Source organism: Melospiza melodia, chromosome 11 (genome assembly GCF_035770615.1).
Source record: "Melospiza melodia melodia isolate bMelMel2 chromosome 11, bMelMel2.pri, whole genome shotgun sequence".
Taxonomy (NCBI): Eukaryota; Metazoa; Chordata; class Aves; order Passeriformes; family Passerellidae; genus Melospiza; species Melospiza melodia.
In genome coordinates, this window is record NC_086204.1 from 15153484 (window position 1) to 15176263 (window position 22780).

The 22780-nt window shown below is 43.0% G+C and overlaps 2 protein-coding genes and 1 non-coding gene across 10 annotated transcripts in view; 1 reads left to right on the forward strand and 2 right to left on the reverse strand.

The window, feature by feature from the left end:
* Positions 1-708: 708 nt before the first annotated feature.
* Positions 709-7007, reverse strand: RPL5 (ribosomal protein L5). Of its 2 annotated transcripts, XM_063165718.1 has the most exons (8): positions 6896-7007; positions 6286-6355; positions 6074-6189; positions 4503-4637; positions 3720-3922; positions 2682-2859; positions 1491-1579; positions 709-872 (listed from the first exon to the last, which is right to left on the reverse strand). In XM_063165718.1, the coding sequence occupies exons 1-8, from the start codon at positions 6896-6898 to the stop codon at positions 773-775; spliced, it is 894 nt and encodes a 297-aa protein (XP_063021788.1). In that variant the 5' UTR covers positions 6899-7007; the 3' UTR covers positions 709-772. The 2 variants fall into 2 exon arrangements, with proteins under 2 accessions (XP_063021788.1, XP_063021787.1); XM_063165717.1 differs by lacking the exon at positions 6896-7007 and having other exon boundaries at positions 6286-6406.
* On the reverse strand, positions 3009-3105 carry LOC134423377 (small nucleolar RNA SNORD21). Its single transcript, XR_010029088.1, has one exon. It is a non-coding gene; the product is annotated as a small nucleolar RNA SNORD21 (small nucleolar RNA).
* Positions 7008-9583: 2576 nt separating the features above from the next.
* EVI5 (ecotropic viral integration site 5) overlaps positions 9584-22780 on the forward strand; it is a 70856-nt gene continuing 57659 nt past the window's right edge. For 2 of the 7 annotated variants that reach the window (XM_063165713.1, XM_063165714.1), the window contains exons 1-2: positions 20170-20199; positions 20455-20684. In XM_063165713.1, coding sequence (XP_063021783.1) covers positions 20191-20199; positions 20455-20684 — 239 coding nt within the window. In that variant the 5' untranslated portion in view covers positions 20170-20190. Of the gene's footprint in view, positions 9606-9806; positions 9869-20167; positions 20200-20454; positions 20685-22780 lie in introns of those variants that run through there. The other 5 variants (XM_063165708.1, XM_063165707.1, XM_063165706.1 and 2 more) reach the window with 5 other exon arrangements.

Here is a 22780-nt window from a genome sequence, read left to right on the forward strand (position 1 = left end):
CTGCCCTGTGGGACCAGATTTTCTGTGCTCTGCTAAGGGAACCCTAGGGGTGAACTGGAAGGGAACATGGTCTGGGGTGAGTGTGTGGGGAGTCAAGGGGAAAGGCTCTGGTGTCTGAGTCTCATAATGTTTCCTTAACAAGGCTTCTGTACTTACTCCTGTATATGCAACTTGAAGTGAATTCTCTTATCAACTAAATCACGTGGAGTATTCAGCTCAAGACAGTACCTGATTCAGTAGCAGCCAAGGCTTGGAGGTGGCAAGTGCCTGAAAGCCTAAGGTTACCTTTGGGCAGAGGCTTTAGAACCTACTGTGACTGCTCCTGGCCTTTTCCAAAGCTACATCCAGACTCTCCCCAAACAGGAAGTATGCTGAAAGAATTGTGAAATACAGGTACAGCCTTTAAAAAAAAAAAACCAAAAAAAACTTTCTCTAGTTAGAAGTAGCAAGCTCTTATACTTAGTTCTTGATACTAACCATGCTAAAAATTAATCAAATTTACTTCCTCGTTCTTATAGAAGTAATTCTGATGCAGCAGCCTTGGTCTTTGAAGTCTGTCACCTCTCTTCTCTGTGAAAACTCAATTCACACAGGACTTTGAGAGGGGAGAAAAAGAACTCTTTCAGGTATAGAATACCTAATAAAAATAAAAAGAATAAAAATATTCTCTATTTTTCTAAACTATATAAATAAGGTGGTCTTACGCAGTTGCTTCCTCAATAAATTTATTGCCTCTTTTTCCAAAGCTTCACAGAAAACTGTGGAAGTTGTCTTAGCTCTCCGTTCTGCGCTCCTGGGCCCTGAGGAAGCTGGCCTTCTTCTGAGCAACGCGGTCTTTCTTCTGGGCAAGAGACATCTTGGGACAGTTCCACCTGTAAGGGAAGCACAGTGAGCAGTAGATCCAAAGCTAAAAAGTAGCAGTGCAACACAACTGTGATTAAGAGTGCAACGAGAATATAGTCCCACTTCTGTAACATGCTTTATTTCCTCATAATGATCTAAAGCTGTAGTTAAAACACCACAAAAAGCATGGCTGGACAGTTACAATTTCTCTAGAGGTAAACTCTGTATTCTCTATGACTGAAGTATAGACATTATCAAGCCCAGTGCAACAGCTGTGTCTTGATTTCTTTTCCCACACACCCTTAAAAATCAAAATAGTTTGGTACTGAGAAAATAGTCAATGAGCTCTCAGCTGAAGAGAAGCAGCTTTCCCACTGAAAACATTGGGACCTGAAGGTACACACTGTTCCAGCTATTCAAGCCACAAACACTCTTCACTTTGATTTTTTAAATAGTTAAGAGCTCTTGAATTTTATATTCCTGCTGCTAAATTTAACTCTGAAGTTATACAGAACTGCTTGTATCTTAATCTGGTCCAGAACACAGAACTAATGACAGAACTGCAAAACTATATTACTAGTTTCACTGTAACTAAGGTATGTCCAACAGAGAAGTCACACAAATGTTAGAAAGAATGAGAATTTTACCTCTTTTTCTTGACGTCCCTCTTGGGTTTCTTTTCATGGACTGGATTATCCCGTATAGCAGCATGGGCTTTTTTATACATTTCTTCCATCTTGGGAAAAGAAGAAAAAAATTAAATTTAGCATAGTGGTCCAGTTGTAGGTTTATCAGAAATCCAGGATCCCTGTGCCTGCATTGTCCCCAGGCATGCAGTAATGCTGCTCTATCCCAAAGGCAACTCTGGCTCCATAATGGCACAAATTTTAAGAATATCTTTGCTGGTGGTTAATCAAGACCACTAGATCTCAGCTGTGAAAAACTTTTTAGATGTGCAAAGAGGAAGTGTCTATATAGTGACCTAAATCCTAGGCTCACTTTGTTTGAATGCAAGCTATAACTACTATTTGTTTAGAAAGCAGATGAAGTTGGCATTTACATTACTTTCTTTTTATAATTTGTTAGAAAAAAACTAGCAACTAGTTAAATTTATCAAAACCCCAAAACCCCATGGAAATGAAGGGATAAGAGAATGAAGTTTGCTGTAGCCTAAAAAGGGGATTATGAGGGAGCTATGTTTTAAAGCTGCAAGATCATTTACTAGGCGAACCAAGCAAGAATATTAGAGGCAGCAGGACAAGCCATCTGGAAGGAGTTTAATACTTGGAAAAGCTAGAAGAACCACCTCTGCATTCCTACCCATCTTCTAGTATTTGATTAACTAAAATGTGAAGCAGTACTAAAATAAAGTGTATTACAGTCTAGACCTCCATTAAATGGTACCTTGGGCTCTCTCTATTCTCCTGGAATAGGCGAACTCCCTTTCTAGGGTCACACAAACAGTACCACAGATGTGACCCACAACCACATGCTCACCCATGGTACAAGCACTACATCTGCAGAAATGATAGGCTGTGGGGCAGGATAAGGAAAGAGTAGAGAGTAACTTCTTATTTATTTTTTTGGGAAGGGGGGGAAAGTGGTCCAGCAGAGATTTAGGTCAAGTCTGATTTATAGGCAGAATATAAAGTTTCAGGGCAGGCAAAAAGGTTCCACTTTCAGAAGTTCTACACTAATATTAGAGCCCTTAGTGAACGAAAAAATATTTTCTTTGCATGAGTCACACAATGCGACATATCAGACGTATTTGCATTACTAGAGAAGTGCCTATCAGCTTCTCTATTTAAATTCCCGAGCTCCAGCTGGATGAACCTTACCCCATCAGGTGTTACATTGTTCTTTATGTACTGGGAGAACTGTTTCTTGTAGGCATCTTCATCCTCCTCCATCAGGTACCGCATGTAATCGGCCACGTTCTGGCCCATGATGTGCTTGCGGTGCACCTCAGCATTGAACTCTTTGCTCTCGGAGTCGTAGCCAGGGAAACGTTTGGTGCTGTCAAACAGCAGGGACAGTCACATTAAGGCTCTCTCTAATGCAGAGGCTAAGATGCACACTGAAATGACTCATACATCAGATTCTCCTACAGATAACTGAGGGATAGGACCCTCTTATAAAAATTGGATGTTTATAAATTAATCTCAGCTGCCATCAGTCCCGTCTTGAAACACTGCAGTACATCAGACACACGCTGTGGACCAACTACAGCGTGTTCAGTCACTGCAAGTATCATCACATAGCAGCCAACTCAAAACAACTGGACAATTAGCCAAGAATAGGACAGCATGGGAGAGGGTAGGAAAACACACAAAAGATCTCAATAGTTTCTTACTCCACTGCTGCTACCAGAAAGCAGCACTCAGCTGTAATACCATTGTTAGGTAACAGTCAAAATATCCATGTGGAAATTCTAAATGAAGGTGGACTGCTCAGACTTACTGCTGTACTGACAACTGTAGCAAGTACCAGTGGGTTTGTACCTGGTAAGTAATTTTTTTGCAATGAAATTAACACCTACACAAAACTTGGTGAAGACTCACACAAAGCAAATACCCTTTTGAAGATCTGATAAGAGCATTCTCTTGATTTTTGGTAAAAGCAACAAGATAGTTCTTTGGTTACTACAGGTTTTGTAACATCTCGACAATTGTAAGATTCACAGCAGCACTATCAGAATTGCATTTGTAGATTAAAAAACCAACCAACAAAAAACCTTCAAACCCAGAATCTAATTACATAACTATTACTATGTCAGTACAAAATTATTCCAGCATAAATTGATTAGTGTAAGTAGACTCTCACATTCATAAGCATCTCAGGCTAACCACAAAGAAATTCTTTGTAACACACATTACCTATGAGGGATAGACAGCCCCCCATCCACTGCACCCTTCAGAGCACCAAAGACTTTGTTTCCAGTGGTAGTTCTGGCAAGACCTGCATCCAGGTAGCATGTAAAAGCACCAGGCTTGCCATCCACGCTTTCCACATTGTATTCATCGCCAGTGACTTCAACTTGGCCTTCATAGATCTTATCAAGGCCAAATTTATTCAGAAGCTGTGAGGAAAGAAAGCACACTTTTGAAATTACCTCCATTTATTGATAATAATTTAGAATTACCATTACTTGAAAATGTGAATTTGCAGTAGAATCATGTCTTTAACAAATTTCTTTACAAAAAGTATATACCCAATAATAATAACAAAGATTTTTAACAACCACCACTGTAAGTGTGTCTGTTAAGTTCCAGCCTTCTGTTCCTACAGGTACATCACTGAGCATATTCATGAACCTCTGTGGAAAATGGATGGCTGCTGTTTACATATTTTTGAACTCTACAAGGTGCATTTCTTACATTTTTATCCTCCCTCCCTCCCTCCCTCCCTCCCTCCCTTTCTCCACCAAACTTAAGGGCTGAGGCATAAAAGTGGGCTGCTGGAGCTGAGACTGCATGCTGTCAGACCTCTCTCCCTGTGACTCGACAGTCACAAGACACATCAAATCCATGATGGTAAAGAGCGAAAGTTCTGATTTTGAGAGCCCCCAAGCCTCGGTGGGCTGCCACAGCCCTGAGGGAAGGGTGTCCCCGCTCCCTGAGGAGCAGCAGAGCAGCAGCCCCAGGCGTGCCCGTACGTACCCTGCGTGCCAGGAGCAGGCCGGTGCAGTAGGCAGCAGCGTAGTTGGTCAGCCCCACCTTGACGCCGTACTTGGGCAGCTCGTGGGCGTAGGCAGCGCACACGATCATGTCCCCCTCGATTCTGGCATAGGCAATCTGCAACACACAAACGTTAGGGCTCCCTGTTCCTCTTCTGATACCTACTCAAGCCATGCTGGATCCGAGCGTGCAACAACTGCCAAGCTCTGCATGCAAGCTCAAGGAGTGTTGCTGCTTTGGTTTGTTGGGGGGTTGTTTGTTTGTTCTGACCCTCCTGTCTCCCCCCGCTGTTTGTTTGTTTTTGCAAAAGGAGTCACCAACTCCTCAAGTAAAGACACAAAGAAATCAAACCTGTATTAGGCCAGCTAAAATGTTTGTCAGCAACAACTGGTTATTACCTTTCCACATAAATCAGGCCAGAAGCTGCCTATAATAGTAACCTTTCAAAGAATCACTATGAATGGGGATGAGTTCTGTCCCATTTTCTGATACATCTCAAAAAATACAAGCAGCACGTCAACACTGTTAGTAACTTTATGGAATGATTTGATTAATCATGGTCTAAGACCATCATCCTCCCAGGGTCTCCTGTGGGACAGCAGGACTATCAGACAGGTTTCTGCTGTTCCTTTCAGGTATAGAATCTTCTCCTTTTGACTCTCACACCTCCTCTCTACATCCAAATGTCATCCCATTTCTGCAGGATTCTGACATACTGGAAAAGACTTTCAGTCAGATGTAAGCCCCTGCAACCACTGGTCTTCATTTTGAGTTTCAAAGATAAAATAACCTCATTAATGACTGAACTGTTCTCATCAGATAACTACTCTATGAAAAACCAAGTTAAACGTAGCTGCTTCCTTTTTGCGCTCAACAACAACTATTAATTATAAACCAGGCATTCCTAAGTTTTAAACTTAAAAATTAGTTAAAACAGTCTAAAAATTAAATAAAAGTGAGCCACAGTGAGGAACTGCATATGATGCTACACACAACCACAGCCTAATGAGCATGAAAAAGTGTTTGTTCTTGTTTACAAGCCTCCTTCAATCTCACAGGAAAGCCATCATAAAGCCTCAGAGCTTCATGTCAGTCACACAACATGGAAATAGAACTCTCAAAAGAGAACCCTTAGACATAGCACAAGTCAATGCAGGTTAACAGATCACACTGTGAACTTGGTTGTCTTCAGCCAAGCAAAAAAGGCCTCTTTTTGAAGCCCTTTAAATATAGCAAAAAACCCCCCCAGAGACATCTTCCCTCTCCCAAAAATGTTCTACTTAGCCCAGAGTCATTAAAGCAGTACAATCTTACACAACAAATAACCTCACAGCAGAAGTGCTAACACATGCGGAACTTCTTTTCTACAATGCACACGGTTTATTACTGAAGTTGTGATAACACTGAACACTGTCCTCCTCTAAAGAGCTGTTTTACAATGCAAACACCGCGCAGATCCGGCCTAAGAAACCCCAGGTGCTCCAAGCCTCCCTCCCTGTGCTGACCTCACCCTGCAAGGCTGGCAGGTAAGCAGCAAACACGGCGGGCCTTACCTGGCAGATGATGTCTCTGTTGGTAACACGCACAATCATCCTGTATTTAGGAGTGTTGTACTTGTTTTTATCTTGAATAACCAAACGTTTCCGAGCATAGTAGTCAGTTTTTCCCTCTGAAAAACAACAGTTGCAGTGTGCAAAATGCATGCATAAACCAGGAATATTCACCGAGGACATTTAATTGTGTGTTACAGGCAATTTAATAATACCTCTCCTTCTCCTGAATTTCACTTGGTATCTCTTGAAGTACGCCTTATTCTTGACAACTTTCACAAACCCCTTGGATAAGAAACATAAACTATGTGTTATTAACATATAACCCTGTAAGCCAACACCATTCCAACTAAACGTGCCATGAAAATGGCCCGTCCGCACAGACAGGAGCAATGACCGCGCTCATTTCCTGTCACTCCCGCACAGCCGCGATTTCTCTGGCCCGTTCTGCCACAGAGCCGCTTCCCCCGCCGCCCCCCGCCCACAGCCGCTCCGACACCCGCACGCCGGGGCTCGGCGCGGCTGCTGCAGGGCACCGGGGGCTGCATCAGCCCCGGCCCGGCGGCTCGGCCCCGACCCAGCCGCCGGTGGGACCCTGCAGCCCACGGGGACAGCGCAGCCGGTAACGGGGCCGGGCCGGGCCCCGCGGGAGCCCCTCAAACCGCCCGCGGCGCAGCCCTTTCAGAATGGCAGCCATTGCCACGCCGGCGCCGGGCGGCCGCCCCGAGCCCGCGACAATCGGGCTCCATCCGTGCGGACGGCGCGGCGCGGCGGCCGCGGAACGACGGACGCGATGCCGCCGACCCCCCCCGTGCCGGTACCGACCATCGTGCCAGGCACTGTCCGGTCCCTGAGGCCGGCGCCCGCTCCGCACAACGACTGCGCTCCGCAGCAAACGGGAAAAGGCCGCGCGCGCCGCGCAGCCGCAGCTCCTGCCCTGCCCGGCGGGGCGGGGCCGCGCGCGGCCCGTGCTGCCCCCTGCCGGCCCGGCGGACCGAGCACCGGCCGTGCGAGCAGCGCCGCCGGTATCAGCCAGAGATGGAGCACGGAGAAGGGGTCTTAAACAGAAAGCAATCCATGGATTTGATCCTTTAAAAAGTCACCATTTATGTATATGTTATAGGATTTTAATTGCCGTCATTTTCTAGGGAAAATTCTCACAACCAATCAAGCAGCAAGTAATTAATAACATCAAACCAAACAAAATCTCAATTCAATACTGTCCTTACAATAAATTATAGCTGCTTGGGATTATTGATATTTGATGCATTAAAGCAAGAATGTAGACTTGCACACATATATACACTTGATCAAACAGGTCAAATGGCATTAGGTTTCTTGACATTGGCAGGCAATAGTGAATCTTCATTCCTGATGCATTTGTCTGGTTATGCTCATTCATTTCACTAAAAATACAAGCAATCCACTTAGCTAGTTACACATAAGCCAGTATTTAAAAAAAAATACTTTGATATAAATAACCAAGAAAATTAAAGAAAAAAAAATGTTTACTACATCAGACAAATACCAGCATGCTTCCTACTTGGTAGGGACCTGACAGCTTCGGAAGTAATTTAACTGTCTGAAAGGATGTTGTAGCAAGATGGAGATTTGCCTCTCCTCCCTGGCAACCAGTGACAAGAGAACATAGCCTTGAGCTGTGCCAGGGGAGGTTCAGATTGAACATCAGAAGGAATTTTTTTGCTGGAAAGGTGGTTAGGCTTTGAAAGTGGCTGCCCAGGGAGGTGGTACAGTCACGACCCCTGGAGGAGTTCAAGAAATGACTGGATGTGGCACTTAGTGCCTTGGCCTCACTGGCAAGGTGGTGATCAAAGGATGGACTTAATGATCTTGGAGATCTTTTCAACCTAATTGAAAAATGATTCTGTGATCTAAGAATGAATTTTAGAAAGTTCAGAATTCTACGTGCTTTTCAATTTGTACAGAAAGTATCTCTAGCAGAGCACTTTTTTTTTTCCTCCCCTCTGGCATATAAATCCATAGTCTTCAAAGAGTCTGCTGCTACTACTGGGCAATTACCTCCATGATGCCTCACAGACAATGGTATCATAAGCAAGACTTGTTAGTTTTTGTTAAACAAGGAAAAACAAAATCAATTTCTTGTTTTTCTGTAAAAAGGCTTTTTACTCCTCAAATAGCTCATCATGGGAAAAGTCAGCCTGTTAACCTGACACACCCACATGCTTTCTTGCTCATTGCCACCCTGCAAGATGGAGACCCCAGCTGGGTTTATTAGCCCCACCCCAGCATCTCTTATAAATTCAGGGTGAAGGGATTTTCTGGGTTTTTTTTCCCTCTGGCTTTTAGTGGCAATGTTTGTTGGAAGGGTGACTGCTATTCATACACACCCTGAACACGTTAAGGTAAAAGCTAGTATTTTCAATGCTTTAATGAAGTACCTTTTATTCATGTCACGTTGATAGGGGGAAAAGCATTCCTTTAATGCTATTTCTCAATTTCTCTTTTATGTGGTATTTTGACTTAGGTGTGTTCTGGAGAGCAAGGGATCAAGCAGGGGCTTTAGAGCAGTGACAAGTACTTATAAGTCTCTTGGACTGGCAAAACTGATGCTTGAGCATCTCCTGCAAGCAGGACAAACGCTCTCCCTGTTTATCAGCAGAGGACTCAAGGCAGTAAGGCTGTTGTCTGTGACTGGGCTGACCCTTGTGGTCACTTGTAGTAATTGTTTCGGATCTTTTTTGCTGTTCTTGCAGGAGCGACAGCCTTATTTCAATGAAAAAAGTTTCGCTGAAGGCCTGGCGAAAGCCTAATATTGCTATTGCTGCATACTTTTTTTTCAAAGAATGTATTTCTGCATACTTGGCTATGAAGTAGTGTTGTAGAGTACAGTATGTATTCTGGTAGTGTTGGAATTACTTTCATAAATATTTTTAAATTAAAATTGTTTATTAAAGGTCTTGTTAGAATTCTTCCAAATAAAAATTTCTGTATGGTTTAGTCTAGGAGTCTCTACTCACTGTAGAATGACAATGGCGAATGGGCTCATTATTAGATGGGGAGCTGCTCCGGGCAGACAGTGTCTCAACTGTTTGTGTAACCTAATCGGCATCTGGCTGAAACGTGTCAGACAAATGAGCCTAGGGACGGGCCCGTGTAGCCCGAGGCGGTGGCGCTCCCGGAGAGCGCGTTACCGTGCGCAGCTCCTAGCGCAGAGCCGGCGTTATGGAGATGCCCGGGCAGACACTCTGACCGCACCAAACCCGAGCAGGGGCCTCGCCTCGTGCGACGGCGGCGCCGCGGTGGCTCCGAGCCGCTGCCGTGCGGAGCGAGTGCGGGCGGCGGGGACGCCGCGACCCGGGGCCGGCCGGGGCTCGGCTCAGGGCCGGGGCCGTGCGGAGGCGGCGGCGGTGACACAGCGGGCGACCCGCACGAGGGCAGCACGCGAGCGACCCGCACGCTGCGCAGCCGGCTCGCCGCCCGGCCTTCCAGCGTAGGGCACCGGGAGCCCCGAGACCCGCAGGGAGAGCCGTGACACCGTCCGGGAGCAGCGCCGGTGGGTTCCCGCCGTTGGACCCGCGGGCTCCGGCCGCCCGCAGGCAGCACGACCAGGCAGAGCCGCCGCCCGCCCCTCCCGGGGGGCCCGCGGGGCCGGGGCTGCCTCTCGCGGCGGCTGCGCGCCCAGTGCGCCTGCGCGCGGCGCGGACAGGGACGTGGCCCGGGAGCCGGGGCCGGCGGAGCGGCGCGCGGGGCTCGGCGGGGCGCGGACGCCGATGCCCGCACGCGCCGCCGCTTCCCGCCGCGGGCAGCGCTCCCAAGGTGAGGCGCGCCGGGCGCGCGGCCCCGCCGCGGGGGGCGGGGGGCGGCCGGGCCCGGGCGGGGCGCGGCGATCGCGGCCGCGCTGCGCCGTCCCCTCGGGCGGCGGCGGGGCCGAGCGGTGCCGGGGCAGCGCCGACCGCCCCCGCCCGGGCCCTCCTGGTGCGGTGGGCGGCGGAGCGGGCGGCGCTGCCGGGCAGGGAGCGTCCGCGCCGGGCGGAGTGCGGAGAGGCCGCGCTGCGCGGCCCTGCCCGGCTCGGGGGCCGCGGGGCCGGCGTGTCCCGGCCCCTCCGCGCCCCGGCCCCGCGGGACACGGGTGGGCAGCGGGCACGGTGGAAGCGCCCCGAGGCACCGGCCGGGGGACGGGCCGCGGCTCGGCGAGCCTCCGGCGCCTCTGTCTGCAGAGGGCGAGTTCTGCCTTGGCTTATCGGCGGAACGCCGGGCCGGGAACCCGCGCGTCTGTCGTTCTTGAGCGAGATAATTTTCGGTTTTCAAAATAAATAACGATAACTCGTGCTGCATCAGCCTGAACGTGATTATATAATGAGGGTAAAAAGACGATAATAATATTCTGGCTACTTACATATTCCAGGTTTAGTTATTCGGTTATGGCCGTGCTTCCATGTAACACCTGCTAATCGTCAGCATTGATAAAGCAGTTTTGTGGCAAAGGAGAAGTTGGCTTATACGATTTTCAATTTCCAGCGTGTGCTGCCATTAACACTGCCTGCATCAAAACATCGTACTCCATGTCAGTCTAGGATAGCTTTCTTTTGCAAACATCACATGTGAAAGACGTAGAAAGGAGACACTAATACAGAGAAGGACGGATAATATTCTATTTTGTTTTACTTCTCTCCAAATTATTAGCAAAAAAAATTTTTTTTAACTCACTTTGCTTGGTTTACCTAAAGGAAATGGCAGCTGGATCTTGTTTGGTTTGCTGGTAGATAGCATTAAAATGTTTTTTTAAATGTGCCCGTTTATTTCTCTTCCCTTTCCCAGTGTGAGTTGACAGCTTTGATCACAGCTCTGTATTTATGCTTATAAAGATTTAAGGCTTATTTTGAAATGCATAGATATGAGTTCTTTCTCAAGTAAGGATTAGGAGAGGAAATAGAGACAGTCAGTGAAAGAAGGGCATGATCAGAAGGAAAGCACTGAGTATTATGAGTCAGCATTGCCTGAATTTTATCAAGTGGGCTGAGAGCAGCTGTAGTGATTGTCACTGAGTGTCCATCCAGCCCCACAGTACTTTGAAGAGGAACAGATGTTTGGAGAAGAAAGCTTCAACAGAACAGCCCTACTTCCTTCCCATGTCTCTTCCTACACTCCCACAGGTTGAAGCTTAAGCACTTCTTGAGCTACAGCTAGTAGCTTGGATATTTTGTTTTGGTAATGTGGCTTTGTTTGGTTGGGTATTTTGGAATTGCTCTTCATATCTTTGTCTTCTGTGGACTTGTTGAATTGCTTTGAACAAGTAAGCAGGAGGTGGTTAGAGTAGTTGAAGAGATAGGAGAAGAGCCCTTCTAGATTTATGGCAGAAGAAGGGATGGAGAAAGTGACATGCCTAAACAGTTACTGTCAGTTTATTTTCTGGGTAAGACTGATGGTAAACAGAGAAGTTTTAAAAATGGGAAGACAAGTCCTTTGTCATGAAAAAACTTTGCTTTCATGCGTACTTTGCTATTTCAAGGTTCAAATATCACAATTTGGAAGGAGGAAAACAGCTGTGGGTTTGCATACTTAAGACTGTTTACCCTTTCTTACCCTTAAGTTTCCTTATCTTGTAGAAAAAAGAAATTCTAATGCTTAAGAAACAGACAGAATGTAACATTTGCATTTAATTTTAAGTGTCAAGTGCATAGTTTATAAGAAAAAATTCTTTTCTGGTTGATCCAAGAAACAATAATAAAAACTAACCCTGAGTTTATGAATGTTGCTTTCTAAACCAGCCTATACTTGCCTTGATTATGGACTCTTAATTCTTTTTTGTAGACCAAATTACAAAAGTAACAATTTTAGAAAAGGCAGATAGTAAATATTATAGTAATATGTCACTTAAAGTAGTGAAATGGGTTCCCTGAAATTCTTGACTATGTCGCTGAAGTTTGTAGGCAGCATGCTGAATTCAGCCTTGTGCCTTGTGTGTTTGTGACGCTGCCCATCACATGTTGTCGTGTTTGGGTTCCTTTAAGCTGGGAATACTGTCTTGCTTTCATTGTAGTGATCTCTGCTCAAGTCTGTCCATTGCAGTGCATCCCTTCCTTCTCCAGCCTGTGGTGGCTGCATGGAATGGGGGGCTGGTGATGGATAGAGCCTGGGCCCTGCTCTGCCTCTGCTCATTGTACACATGGCTGTGATGTGGTTTTGTCGTGTGTGTGTGTGCACAGAAACAGTCTGCTCAGAGCAGCAGAAGTGATTTAGTGAATTGTCACTTTTCCATAATTAGTCTTAATGTCATCTAACTGCTGAGAACTCTGGAAACTATTCAGTTTAGCCATCCAGTGGTGTTTTGGGGACAGCCTAGGAAGTGTTGAGCCTGCTCTAGGGTGCAGGCAGTGGATCTCCTTTCAGTCACAATGACAGTGATGATGTTGACAGCCCGACTGTCAACTTTATTTGCTAATTGTCTGTAGCGGTGATCCTCCCCAGTCCCAGTGAGGCAGCTGTATATTTGAAGTAAAATACTAGGGTGAGTCTTAATTCTAGACAAGAAGTAAGGTGGTGTGATAGAATGTCTGTGGACACCTATTTTGTCCTAATTTCCTACTTAAAAAGCAGCCAAAAGCCATCAACAAATAACTTTTTGTTCTTTTGCCTGAACAAACCTTACCTGTCTCTGGTGAGTTATGTTACTTTATCATCTTGTCTTACCAGTATTGCTTTTGCTTCCATGGTTCAATCCTTTGAAAAAAAAAAGAAAGAAAAATCCAGACTTAGTATTTTGCTAGTAGGCTGTGTTCATGTATTCTGCCATATGGTAAGCTCTTGATCTTCCCAAACACCTGAGTTTTCTTATGGCCTATTGTCATGTCTAAATCTTAGTGATTCTTAACATAGCATTAAATATCTGTTTGATGACATCATAACATGATCTTAGAATTTTGACTCATCAGTATCTTATATTGCATTAACTATGTGGTTTTTTTCATTGTTTTCATCAGGCTGGCAGATGGGGTCAGTCTTTCAGTAGTGGATTGTTGTTGTCATAAATTACCCTGCAATTGTAGCTAAGAAGATGTTGGAGGAGTTTACTGTTAATTTTTGTTATAGAACGCTAAAACTATCAAATGTCACTTAAAATGGGTGTTAAAAAAGTTATTAGTTAGCCAAAACCTAACATTTTGAACATGTACTGTTGATATAACTATTGTGTAAAAGTTAGTTTTATGTGTCTCACTTTTCATGCATTCTTCTGGATTATGTGTAGCTCAAGCAGTAAACTACTTCCAGACATAGTAAAAAGAAATTCCAACTTCTATGCTGTCTGAAACAGCAGAGCTAAAACTCAATATTCATTGAGCAAATTTTTTTCTCCATGAGAATGCATTACTGGTGGAACTTTATGGGTTTAGCTGAAGTCTTAGTAAGTATTTCTCAGCCCTTTGGAGAAAGATTTGTGGTCAGTCTTTTTAAGCCAAGATTGCAAAAGCAAGTTTAAATTCCATGATGAGATGTGTTAAGTTAAAATGGACCTGGGATTTTTATGTGAACTTCTTGGTGTCAGGCTGGCACAAAAAACCATCTGTGTTTCATTGATCTCCTTTCGTTCTTCTCCTGTTTTGAAAGAAGTAAACAGGCCCTTGTTTGCAAATAAAAGTGCAGAAGTCAGTGGCCAACTAATCAGAACATAACTGACTTCATTTGATGATGAGCAGATACATCATTTCTCTGAAGAGCCATTTCCCTTTTCTTTATTAAATATCTAAGGAAAATTAGATTTCTCTGTGCTGTGCTCAGAGAAGGCTGCTGGAGTGCTATTACAGGCTTGAATAGCATGGAGGGAGACCCTGCCACAGCACAAAAGCACACTGCTTCCAGTTATGCTCTAAGTGCTTGTGTAGGCAAGTCATGGCTATGGCAAGTAAATAGTGGGCAAAATTGAATATTACTGCAGGACCACAGATGTTGGCATGGATTGTGTTAAAAGAATTGACTACTGCTGTTTGCAGCTGTGTTTATATTTGCTCTGTTTACTGGATAGCTTGGACACCTTTCCTATGTGGAAATTACTAATTAGTTATGCATCTCACTGCTGAAACTTTTACATTTTATTTCTTGTCTGTCAACAGCTGCAGGTTACAATGAGTTGTAGTTCACAAGAAAGGCTGGCTACCAGTCAGTCATTTAGAAACTGTTTCACTTTGGAGTGTAACTGATAGAAAGGTGGCCTTTTAGCTGATCATTTGAAGGAGAGGAATATCCTGAAGGTGAGGGTCTCACCGACGTCTGTCATGTGTTTTTTTTTTTTTTCTTCTAGGAAGTACTTAATAAAGTTTTAAGTGTGACCATATTGCATGAGGGACATGCTTATATTAATTGGTTTCTCCATTAAGTCTTATTTAATACATCCCTTTGGGAAGGGAACTGTGCACAGCCTGATAAATGAGAGATGAGCATTTTGGTTCTAACCTGCACATTGTGTTTATCTGGTCTCTAAAAAGGAGCGTTAGACCTAGAAAATTCTTGAGCTGCTAGTATGTAAACCAAGTTGCATGGAATGGTAAGTTTTCATCAGATACTAAATCCTTTTAAACTTACCAATTAAACTGCTTGTAAATTTTGTATCCTTTTAAATGAAGAGTTGTGTTAAAAACATTGATTTTGATTAAGGGTCAGTGAGTGTTTAAAAATAGGACTCAGTTGTTTCTCACTTCCAAAATATGGACCTAAAGCTTTTAGTAAATTTAACTGCATTTGTGCACTTTTGTTTATTTCTGTCCTAATGCAGTGTAGATGCCAGACCTGCCTCCTTTCCAGGAGGAAGCTAGGCTTTGGGGAATGAGTAGGAAAGTAAAATCTGTAGAAAGGAGCTGTAATTACTAACATGTGTGCCTTTGGATTGTGTTACTCTTTTGTAAGTGCCTGATGATACTTGAACACCAGTTAAATAATTGAGTTGCATTTTACTGAAAAGACAAAAATCCCTGAATCTTCCAATGTAATGCATAAAAAAACTTGACAAGGTTGATTTTACTTTAGCTGGTTAATCTGATTGTTGCCTCTGTTTTGTTAGCTAAGGGGATGGTCCTTCAAGTACATGTGTGAGCCATTGACATGCTGAACCTCAAATACAAAGAAATTTTGCATACTGAGGTCTAAGAGAACAAAGGAAGTTTTCTGTTAAAGATTTTTAGTGTTTTAGTGTAGCCCATCAGTATTTTCTCTTGCAACTCTGAGGAGCTGTCAGCCACCTTGGGTACAAAAGCACTGTATCTGTTTATTTCCCCTTGAAAGAAGGCCTCAGTTTCTTGAAGGTTGTTACGTTCCTGTGTCAGATGTGAAACTTTTTTTGCTAAAGGGCCATCTCTGGATGGACAGAAGATAGTGTCAGCAAAAGCACTGTTGGTTTGTCTCCTCAGCACACTGGGACAATGCCTGACAGAGAGTAAACCACATTGGACTGCAGAGGTAATGAAAAACCTTGAATTGTTCTTGGAAAGAAATGAAATTTAGTACAACTTGGTCAGTGATGGAAATGGTACTCATATGACTTTTAGCAATGGTTTCAACCTTTAGTGGATTGCTACAACATTTCTAATGAAGTTCCTTTTTAAAACACCTCATAAAGTAGTTGTAGATGTGAACTGCCACTTTACCTTTCTCTGGGATCATCAAAACCCCATGACATGTTAGTCAGATGATGAATTTTAAAAATGATGCTACACTAACCTTTGATAGCCTAAATTTTATGCAATCTAAAATGTTAGACTGCTTTATTTTTTTTTTGTTTCAGAAAGACTTGGAGAGCTAGTGTGTATCAAGTGAAATGGAAGCTAGGGAACGGTAGCCATGATATTCCTACTATCGTTAGGTTAAATCACAAGAAAAATCAGGAATATGAGCATAAGTGAGTACTTCTCACTCATGCTTTGGCAGAAATCAGTTATGAATTTTTATTGTAAAAGACGCAAATAAAGCTTATAGTGAATCCATGTTTGAGCCCTCAATTAGGGTTTTAGCTTGTAAGGGAACATGATTGCTGGCTGACTCACCAGCTACATCTCCTGCATGTGTCATTGACTGAGTTGGTTTAATTTGTTCTACACATATTAGAACGCTATTAACTTGGAGCAGGAAGGAGACTGGGTCTATGGAATGCTATAAAACTGGCTTGAAACCACATATACAGTTTCAGACCCAATTATGACAGACTTCTTTTTGTATGTAGAGTAGTGTGGAGATTGCTTCCTGTATTCTGGAAGGTCCCATTTCTTTCTCTTTTCATGAAGAGAAGAAATCATTGAAACAAATGATACATACAGTAGTGTTTGTGTGGGGCTTGCAGTTATTTTTACTTTGTCCTGTGGTTAGAATAATTGAGACAGTATTTCAAGATATCTGTAATCTTGTGGGTAATCAAGATATCAAGATATAATTGTTTGATACAAATGTTCCTCAGGGAAATGCAGGAAAAAGGTAGTAAGCAAATTCAACATGTACAGTGAAATACCTTTTTAAAAGAAATCTAAATAGACCTTTTTCAAAAAAACAGATTTTGTCTGGCAAATACAAGGAGTGCTATCATAATTAGGCTTTCTGAAAGGTGATGCACATTACCTGAGTATTCTCAGGGAAAGAGGCTTATATGTTTGTGTGTAATGTGGAATGTTGCAGTCTACCTTTAGCTGGCCTTACTTAAAATATTTCATATGCAGCCTCATTGCAGTGTTCCTTTGAGTAATTTGGAAAACTAAACACAGTATTGTATTCCTCTTGGTAATAAAGCCCTGTAATCATCAGCTAATTAAGGATACTAAACATAAAGTTGAGATACTGAATTTTATATATTTTAGTTGGCATATATATATACCACATATCATGCATCTGTGTTTAGTATCAATGTGAACATTTATTATCTTTGCAGTATCTTAGAGGATATAGCAGACAGGTCTGTGTCTTGCCTGATTGACTTATCAGGTGGCTGAGAGTTGCTGGTAGTTCTGTTTTCCTAGTGGAAACTGTGTAAGAGTACAGAGTCTTTGGTAATTAAGTCTTGTCTCCCCCCCCCCCCCCCCCATCGTTTTAAAGATCAAAGTGTTCAAATTCAAAGTTCACACCTTTCTTTAGGAGGGATCTGCATGACCTTAGGCAGGCACAAGCCAATGAATAGTTCCTGTGCTCTGGGTTCCTTGGGAAGCTGGGAGCAGTGTAGCTGTTAATAGGATTGGGAGCCTGAGTGAGTGCCTGCTTTGGAACTGGGAGATACCTGCTCAGTTCCATGTGTTCTCCTGCACAGGGTAAGGAAGGATCTGCTTGTCTCCAGATCTAGCCAACTTCAAGGGAAGGAGTTGGTGTCCCAAGAGTGGGCTGGAAGTGGCGTTTTTGTTCAAAATTTAGGATAAATTGGCAGGTTCTTGAGTGATCCCCCTCCAGAGAAAACACACGTTTTTACAATTGCTTGATTCTATTTTTGATCACACATCAATAATAATTAGTAATACCTTGAGCATCCTGATGGTGTTCTTGGTTTGGCATACATCCCAGCCAATGTAGGTTACCTTTGTACTCTTTAAAGCTAACTTGGATTTCAGCATCCAAAGAATGCTGGGAATAAGAAGGAAACCAATTCTCTTTGCAGAGTTGCAAAAGTGGCTGAGGTGAGTTGGGCAAAGAATGCTGTTCAGTGGGGACTCCCAGCCTGGCTGGTCATCTGAGCGGGGATGGAGAGCTTGCCTAGGTCTGGGAGGTGTTGGGACTCAGGAGTGGTCTGGGTTGAGCTCTGTGTGTGTCAGTGGTTTCAGATAGCTGGCTAGAAATAGTTTTGGGGTACTAATTCTCTGATACATTCTGATGCACCTCTCAGCTGCCCTGAGAAGCAGTATTGTTAGGCACGTTGCTTTGACTGACTTAACTGCTGTCTTGTGTGGTGTTCTTGGCCGTATATTTTTTATATTCTTCACACAATTGGCTTCTTAACACTTTTGAGTTAATTTTAATGCCCAGTGATGTGTTAGCGAATGAATGCTAGCAAGATTCTTGATTTCTGTCCCTACACCACCCCTGCTTCAGTTGTCTTACTGTACAGTATAAGCCTCATCATTTATAGGCCAGATTGACCTTGAATTTTGTTTTATGCCTTAAGTCTTTCCAGTTGCTTTACTTTGTGAAAAGAGAAAAATTGGGTGTATGGGTTTTTTTCCTGTTTGCACCACATAGGGTATTACTCAAAATCATTGCTTTTCTAATCCTTATACCTAAGATTCTTAGAGCTGTGACTCCTAAAGCCTGCTGTGTATGGCAGTCATTTTACTGTGTTAAGATTGGCCTTGGTTCTGCCAGCATTTATTTTTGGAATTACTTGTGATATTTTAAGCAGTTTAAAGCCTTTGAGAAAATAATCAGTCTTAAGTGAGATGTATGGGTTACCTTCATTATAATGTGATTTTATTCAAAGTGAAACAGCAGTAATTTATCCTTTGATAGCAATAGTGAATAAAGGATATAGACTGAGTGAAATATTAATGCATGTATTAAACTTTGAATTTTGAAACCTCTACTAATTTTCATTCCTTTCTTTTATAAAAGATGGTGTCAAATGCTAGTGTTGGAAGCAATTTTTTCCCAAGATTATATTTAAAAGATATGTGTTGGGATCTTTGTATTTTGGGTTGTTGCAGATTTTTTTTCCTTTTTTTCTTCTTTTTATATACCTGACTTTTGCTGTCCAACAGTGACAAGAACCAACCGGAACCTTTCTGATGCTTATGTTGGTATCTTACTATCCCCACCTGTGGTTTGCATCCCTGCCTCTGAAGACTTCCAGCAAAATTTGATACCATTTTCAGAATGAATGCTAATAAGCATATGGAAATTGGAAATTTCTCCTAGTCTTCTAGGAGAGCTCTTAGGTGTTGTTGATGGAGAATAAGTGGGAAGGTTGATTACCACTTGTTTGGGTTTGGCCTGTGTTGTTCTGCTTGTTTTCTGAAGGCATTCAATGGGTCTTCTTTTTGATATGAAGTGAAAATAAAATACTGATGGATTTGATTGACAGGAAAGTTCTTTGTAGCATTGTATCCAAATAAAAGCTTTTGTTTCAGCCATCAGTTACTAAGTCTATATGTTGTGCTTCAGATAAATGCACAGTGTGATGAGATGGAGTGTTTTATTTCAGTTGAAATTTTCCTTTAATTAGATTCTATTGGAGGATCTTGGGAAGAGATTTTTCTTCCCTGTAGCTCAGTGTCTTTAGTATCTTAGTAATTATTTATAGGCTGTACTGCAGAATTCTTTGTGGCATTGAGTAATTCAGTGTTTTGAGGAAATCAGCAAAGTTCAAAATAAATAGTTACCAGCAGTACCACTTCAGTTCCTCTTCAGCCTTGGTTTTGCCAAGTTTTAACATTTGCTAGGCAGCTGACTCCTTCCTTTGAGGTGCACCTGGATTTCCTCTCAGTTGGGCTGGGGAGGGATTAAACTCTTGAGTTACTTTGTGTCAAAGCCTCATATTTTCAGATGCTGAAGGGAAGCTCTAGTGAGGGATTCACTGGAAGATGCCTCCAACAGCTGCTCTTTTGTTCTTTGCACTGGTCAAGAAGTAGCAGCAGATAATGGTCAGCACCAGTTAACCTTTGCTTTCCCAGGCCCACTGCTTTCCTGACTCTAGCAGCACCTCTTGCTTTTTCCCCAAAACCCTGGGGTCTGTCCAGGCACGGTGGGACTGGGGATCAAGGGCACTTGGTGTAGAAGTGACCTGAAGAGAAAGAGAGGAGAGAAAAGAGGCAGCAGTGTGATGCCTTACTGTGAGACTTTGAGCTGTTGTAGATTTATGGGCATAGATTCTTGGTGACTGTATCCTGCACACTGGCAATGCTAGAGGATTCTTGGTGTACATCAGAAATGTGGCAGCCCTGCTCCTTGTCCTGGCACTTTAGGGTTCAGTGAAGGTGAGCAGTGGGTGGTCTGGGTGGTTACACTGATATTCTGCTTCAGTGTCCATCAGTAAAGTAGTTGATTGTTTCTGTATCTATATTTCTACAGTTTCTGTGCCATTATTTTAGTTTATCGAGATGTTTTAAAATAAGCTTTTATTTCTATTTATTTTTATAATGGAAAGTCGGAGCTGATCCTGGATCCTGTGGTATTTCTGTACTGCAGAGATGAGCTCTGTGAGTATACATCAGGAGTTTCTCGGGGTTTGTCTTTGTGGATTAGCAACATACTTGCATGTTCCTTCTATAATACTGTATTGCTGGTGATGCTTGTGTGACTTCTGACAGCCTTGGGCTCCTGGAGAAATAAATAATCTCGGTGTTGCTTTGTGCCTATTGTATATTTTTTCCTCTGTTGGATGCAGCAGGTTTGCTGGAAAAAAGGAGTTTAAAAAGGACAACTTTTGCATCCTGTTCTTTGTGTCGATGCAGGTGGCGACAGACAAGGTTGCAGGCAAGCTGAGCTCCACTCTCTCATGGGTGAAGAACACGGTGTCGCACACCGTCAGTCAAATGGCCAGCCAGGTGGCGAGTCCATCTGCCTCCCTCCACACCACATCCCCCTCCACCACTCTGTCCACACCTGCCCTCTCACCATCCTCACCGACACAGCTCAGCCCCGACGACTTGGAATTACTGGCTAAACTTGAGGAGCAGAACAGGTGAATGGAAAACTTTTTGCTTTTCGAAGTACAGTAATGAGACTAAAATTGGTTTGTTGCAATTGTAGCATAGAGGCTGTTAAAGGGGAATTAGTTAAAAATTTCATGGCACTGCACTTCAATTTGAAAGCCCAGAGGTTTAAGAATTTGTATTTTTGTGCTGTGTTTTTACAAGTTGTTTTTGCGAAACTCTAGAAGGTTTTTTCTCTACTGTTTTTACAGGAGTGTTTATAGCTGCCTCTAACAGTAAGAAGTTATACTATGATTTTTAAAGCATCCAATTGAAAGTAAAGTATCCCAGGGATGAGACTCGTGTAAAACCTTCTTACCTTCTAAAATCATAACTATAATTTCTATGAATTTCTTGAAATCTTAAATCTTTCTCAATTCTTCAATTCTTTTTTTTCCCCACTTTTATCCAGTTCTTGTTTCAGCTACATAACTTGCTATGTGGAGAGATAGAACCATGTTCAGCCACCTTCTTGCTGTTACACTACTGGTGCCTGATGCATAATAGCTTAAATTAATTAAAAGTTAATTCCTGATCAGTTTTTTTGTGTCCATCTTGCCTTTGTATGTATAGAAACAGTTTTCATGGTAGTCTTTCCATGTGCCTATTTATCTGCACAATTGAAGATGCAACTTTCAGGTGGATCAGTTGCTCTTGATGTGCACAGTGATGCAAATTCAAAGATCACTCCGAAATGAAATTGGACTGTAGAATTTCTTAATGCTGAATTTCCAGAAGCCATACTCATTTGCACTTTTGAGGCAGGACTCCTAAGTCATCTGTCCTTTTGCAAAATCTGGTTATATTTGACAAGTATGTTTCAGTAATTTTTTGAGAGGTTGGCTGTTAACAACTTGACCTCCAAGTAGATTTTTAGACTTGGCAGTTAGCTGCAGGGCTTTGTTACCTACTGGAGATGGCTATCCTTGAGCTGTAGTGAAGGTTTGATAATTTAGCTCAAACTAGCTTCTGTTCCAGCTTCTATGAGAGTGCTGGCCTTTGCATTGAAGCAGTTGAGGTACTCTCTTTTTGATTGGTTTGGGTTTTCTCTGGAGGCTTTTTGCTTTTGTTTTTTTTGGTTGGTTGGTGGGTTTGGGGAGAGGAGGTTTTTTGTTTGGTTGTGTTTTTTTTGTGTGTGTGTTTTGTTTTTTTTTTTTAATATTCTTATTCTTAGTTGGGAGGGGTTGTTTGGTTTGGGGTTTTGTTTTAGTTGGTTTGTTTATTTGTTTGGTTTTTTCCCTGCTGAGTCACTTCTGAGGGTAGTAACTTTCAGTGGAGGAAGCGAGTAACTGGGGGGAGGAGAGACAATGCCTGTGTGTCACCAGGCATGTCTTCTCCCATGTCTGCATTCTGCAGCCTGATAGCACCACAATTTTAAGGGAATTTGATACATCTGTCCAAATTTTGGCGATAGAAGGAAGCTTCTAGAACCACATCATACACTCTTCCTTGTCTTCAAAGATGAACTCCATTTAATTTTTGCTGTGCAAATGAAAAATTATCAAAAGAAGCAGAAAAATGGTTAAATAGTGCTTTTTTTAGAAAGCTAATCTGCATTTAATCTGAGGCTTTCTAGTCTGTTCATGACTAGAACAACTAACTTGTATTTGAAAAGCAAACTGTTCTTTGGACTGCTTATCTGTGTTGGAGTGTAATGTCTTTACATCTAGAGCCTTCTCATTAAGGCTTGCAGTCAGACTGCCTGGCTTGTTGAAAGCAGAACGTGAGCTTGGGCTTTCTGTCTCAAGTCAGCTTTCTTCATTTAGTAAGTAAACTAGCCAATCTTGTCTGGTTTTATCTCCTTTTAGCCAGACTTGTTGTTAGTCCCACACTAGTCTTGTGTGTGAATTCTATTTGGAGCCTGCCCTATCCAGCCTGTCCTTGCTGGTGAGGTACTGCCCTTTAGTACTGAAATTCGATGCTCTTTGCTGGCTGCACTGTAGTTTCAGAACAGTTTGCATCTGCAGTTTAGCACAGTGGCACTTTGTTGACAATTGTACTCTGTTCACAGGGAACCATTCTTTCTTCTTGCTGGAAGAATTGCTGCTGTGGATGTTTGTAAAGGTTTTGGGTTTTTTGTGAGCTT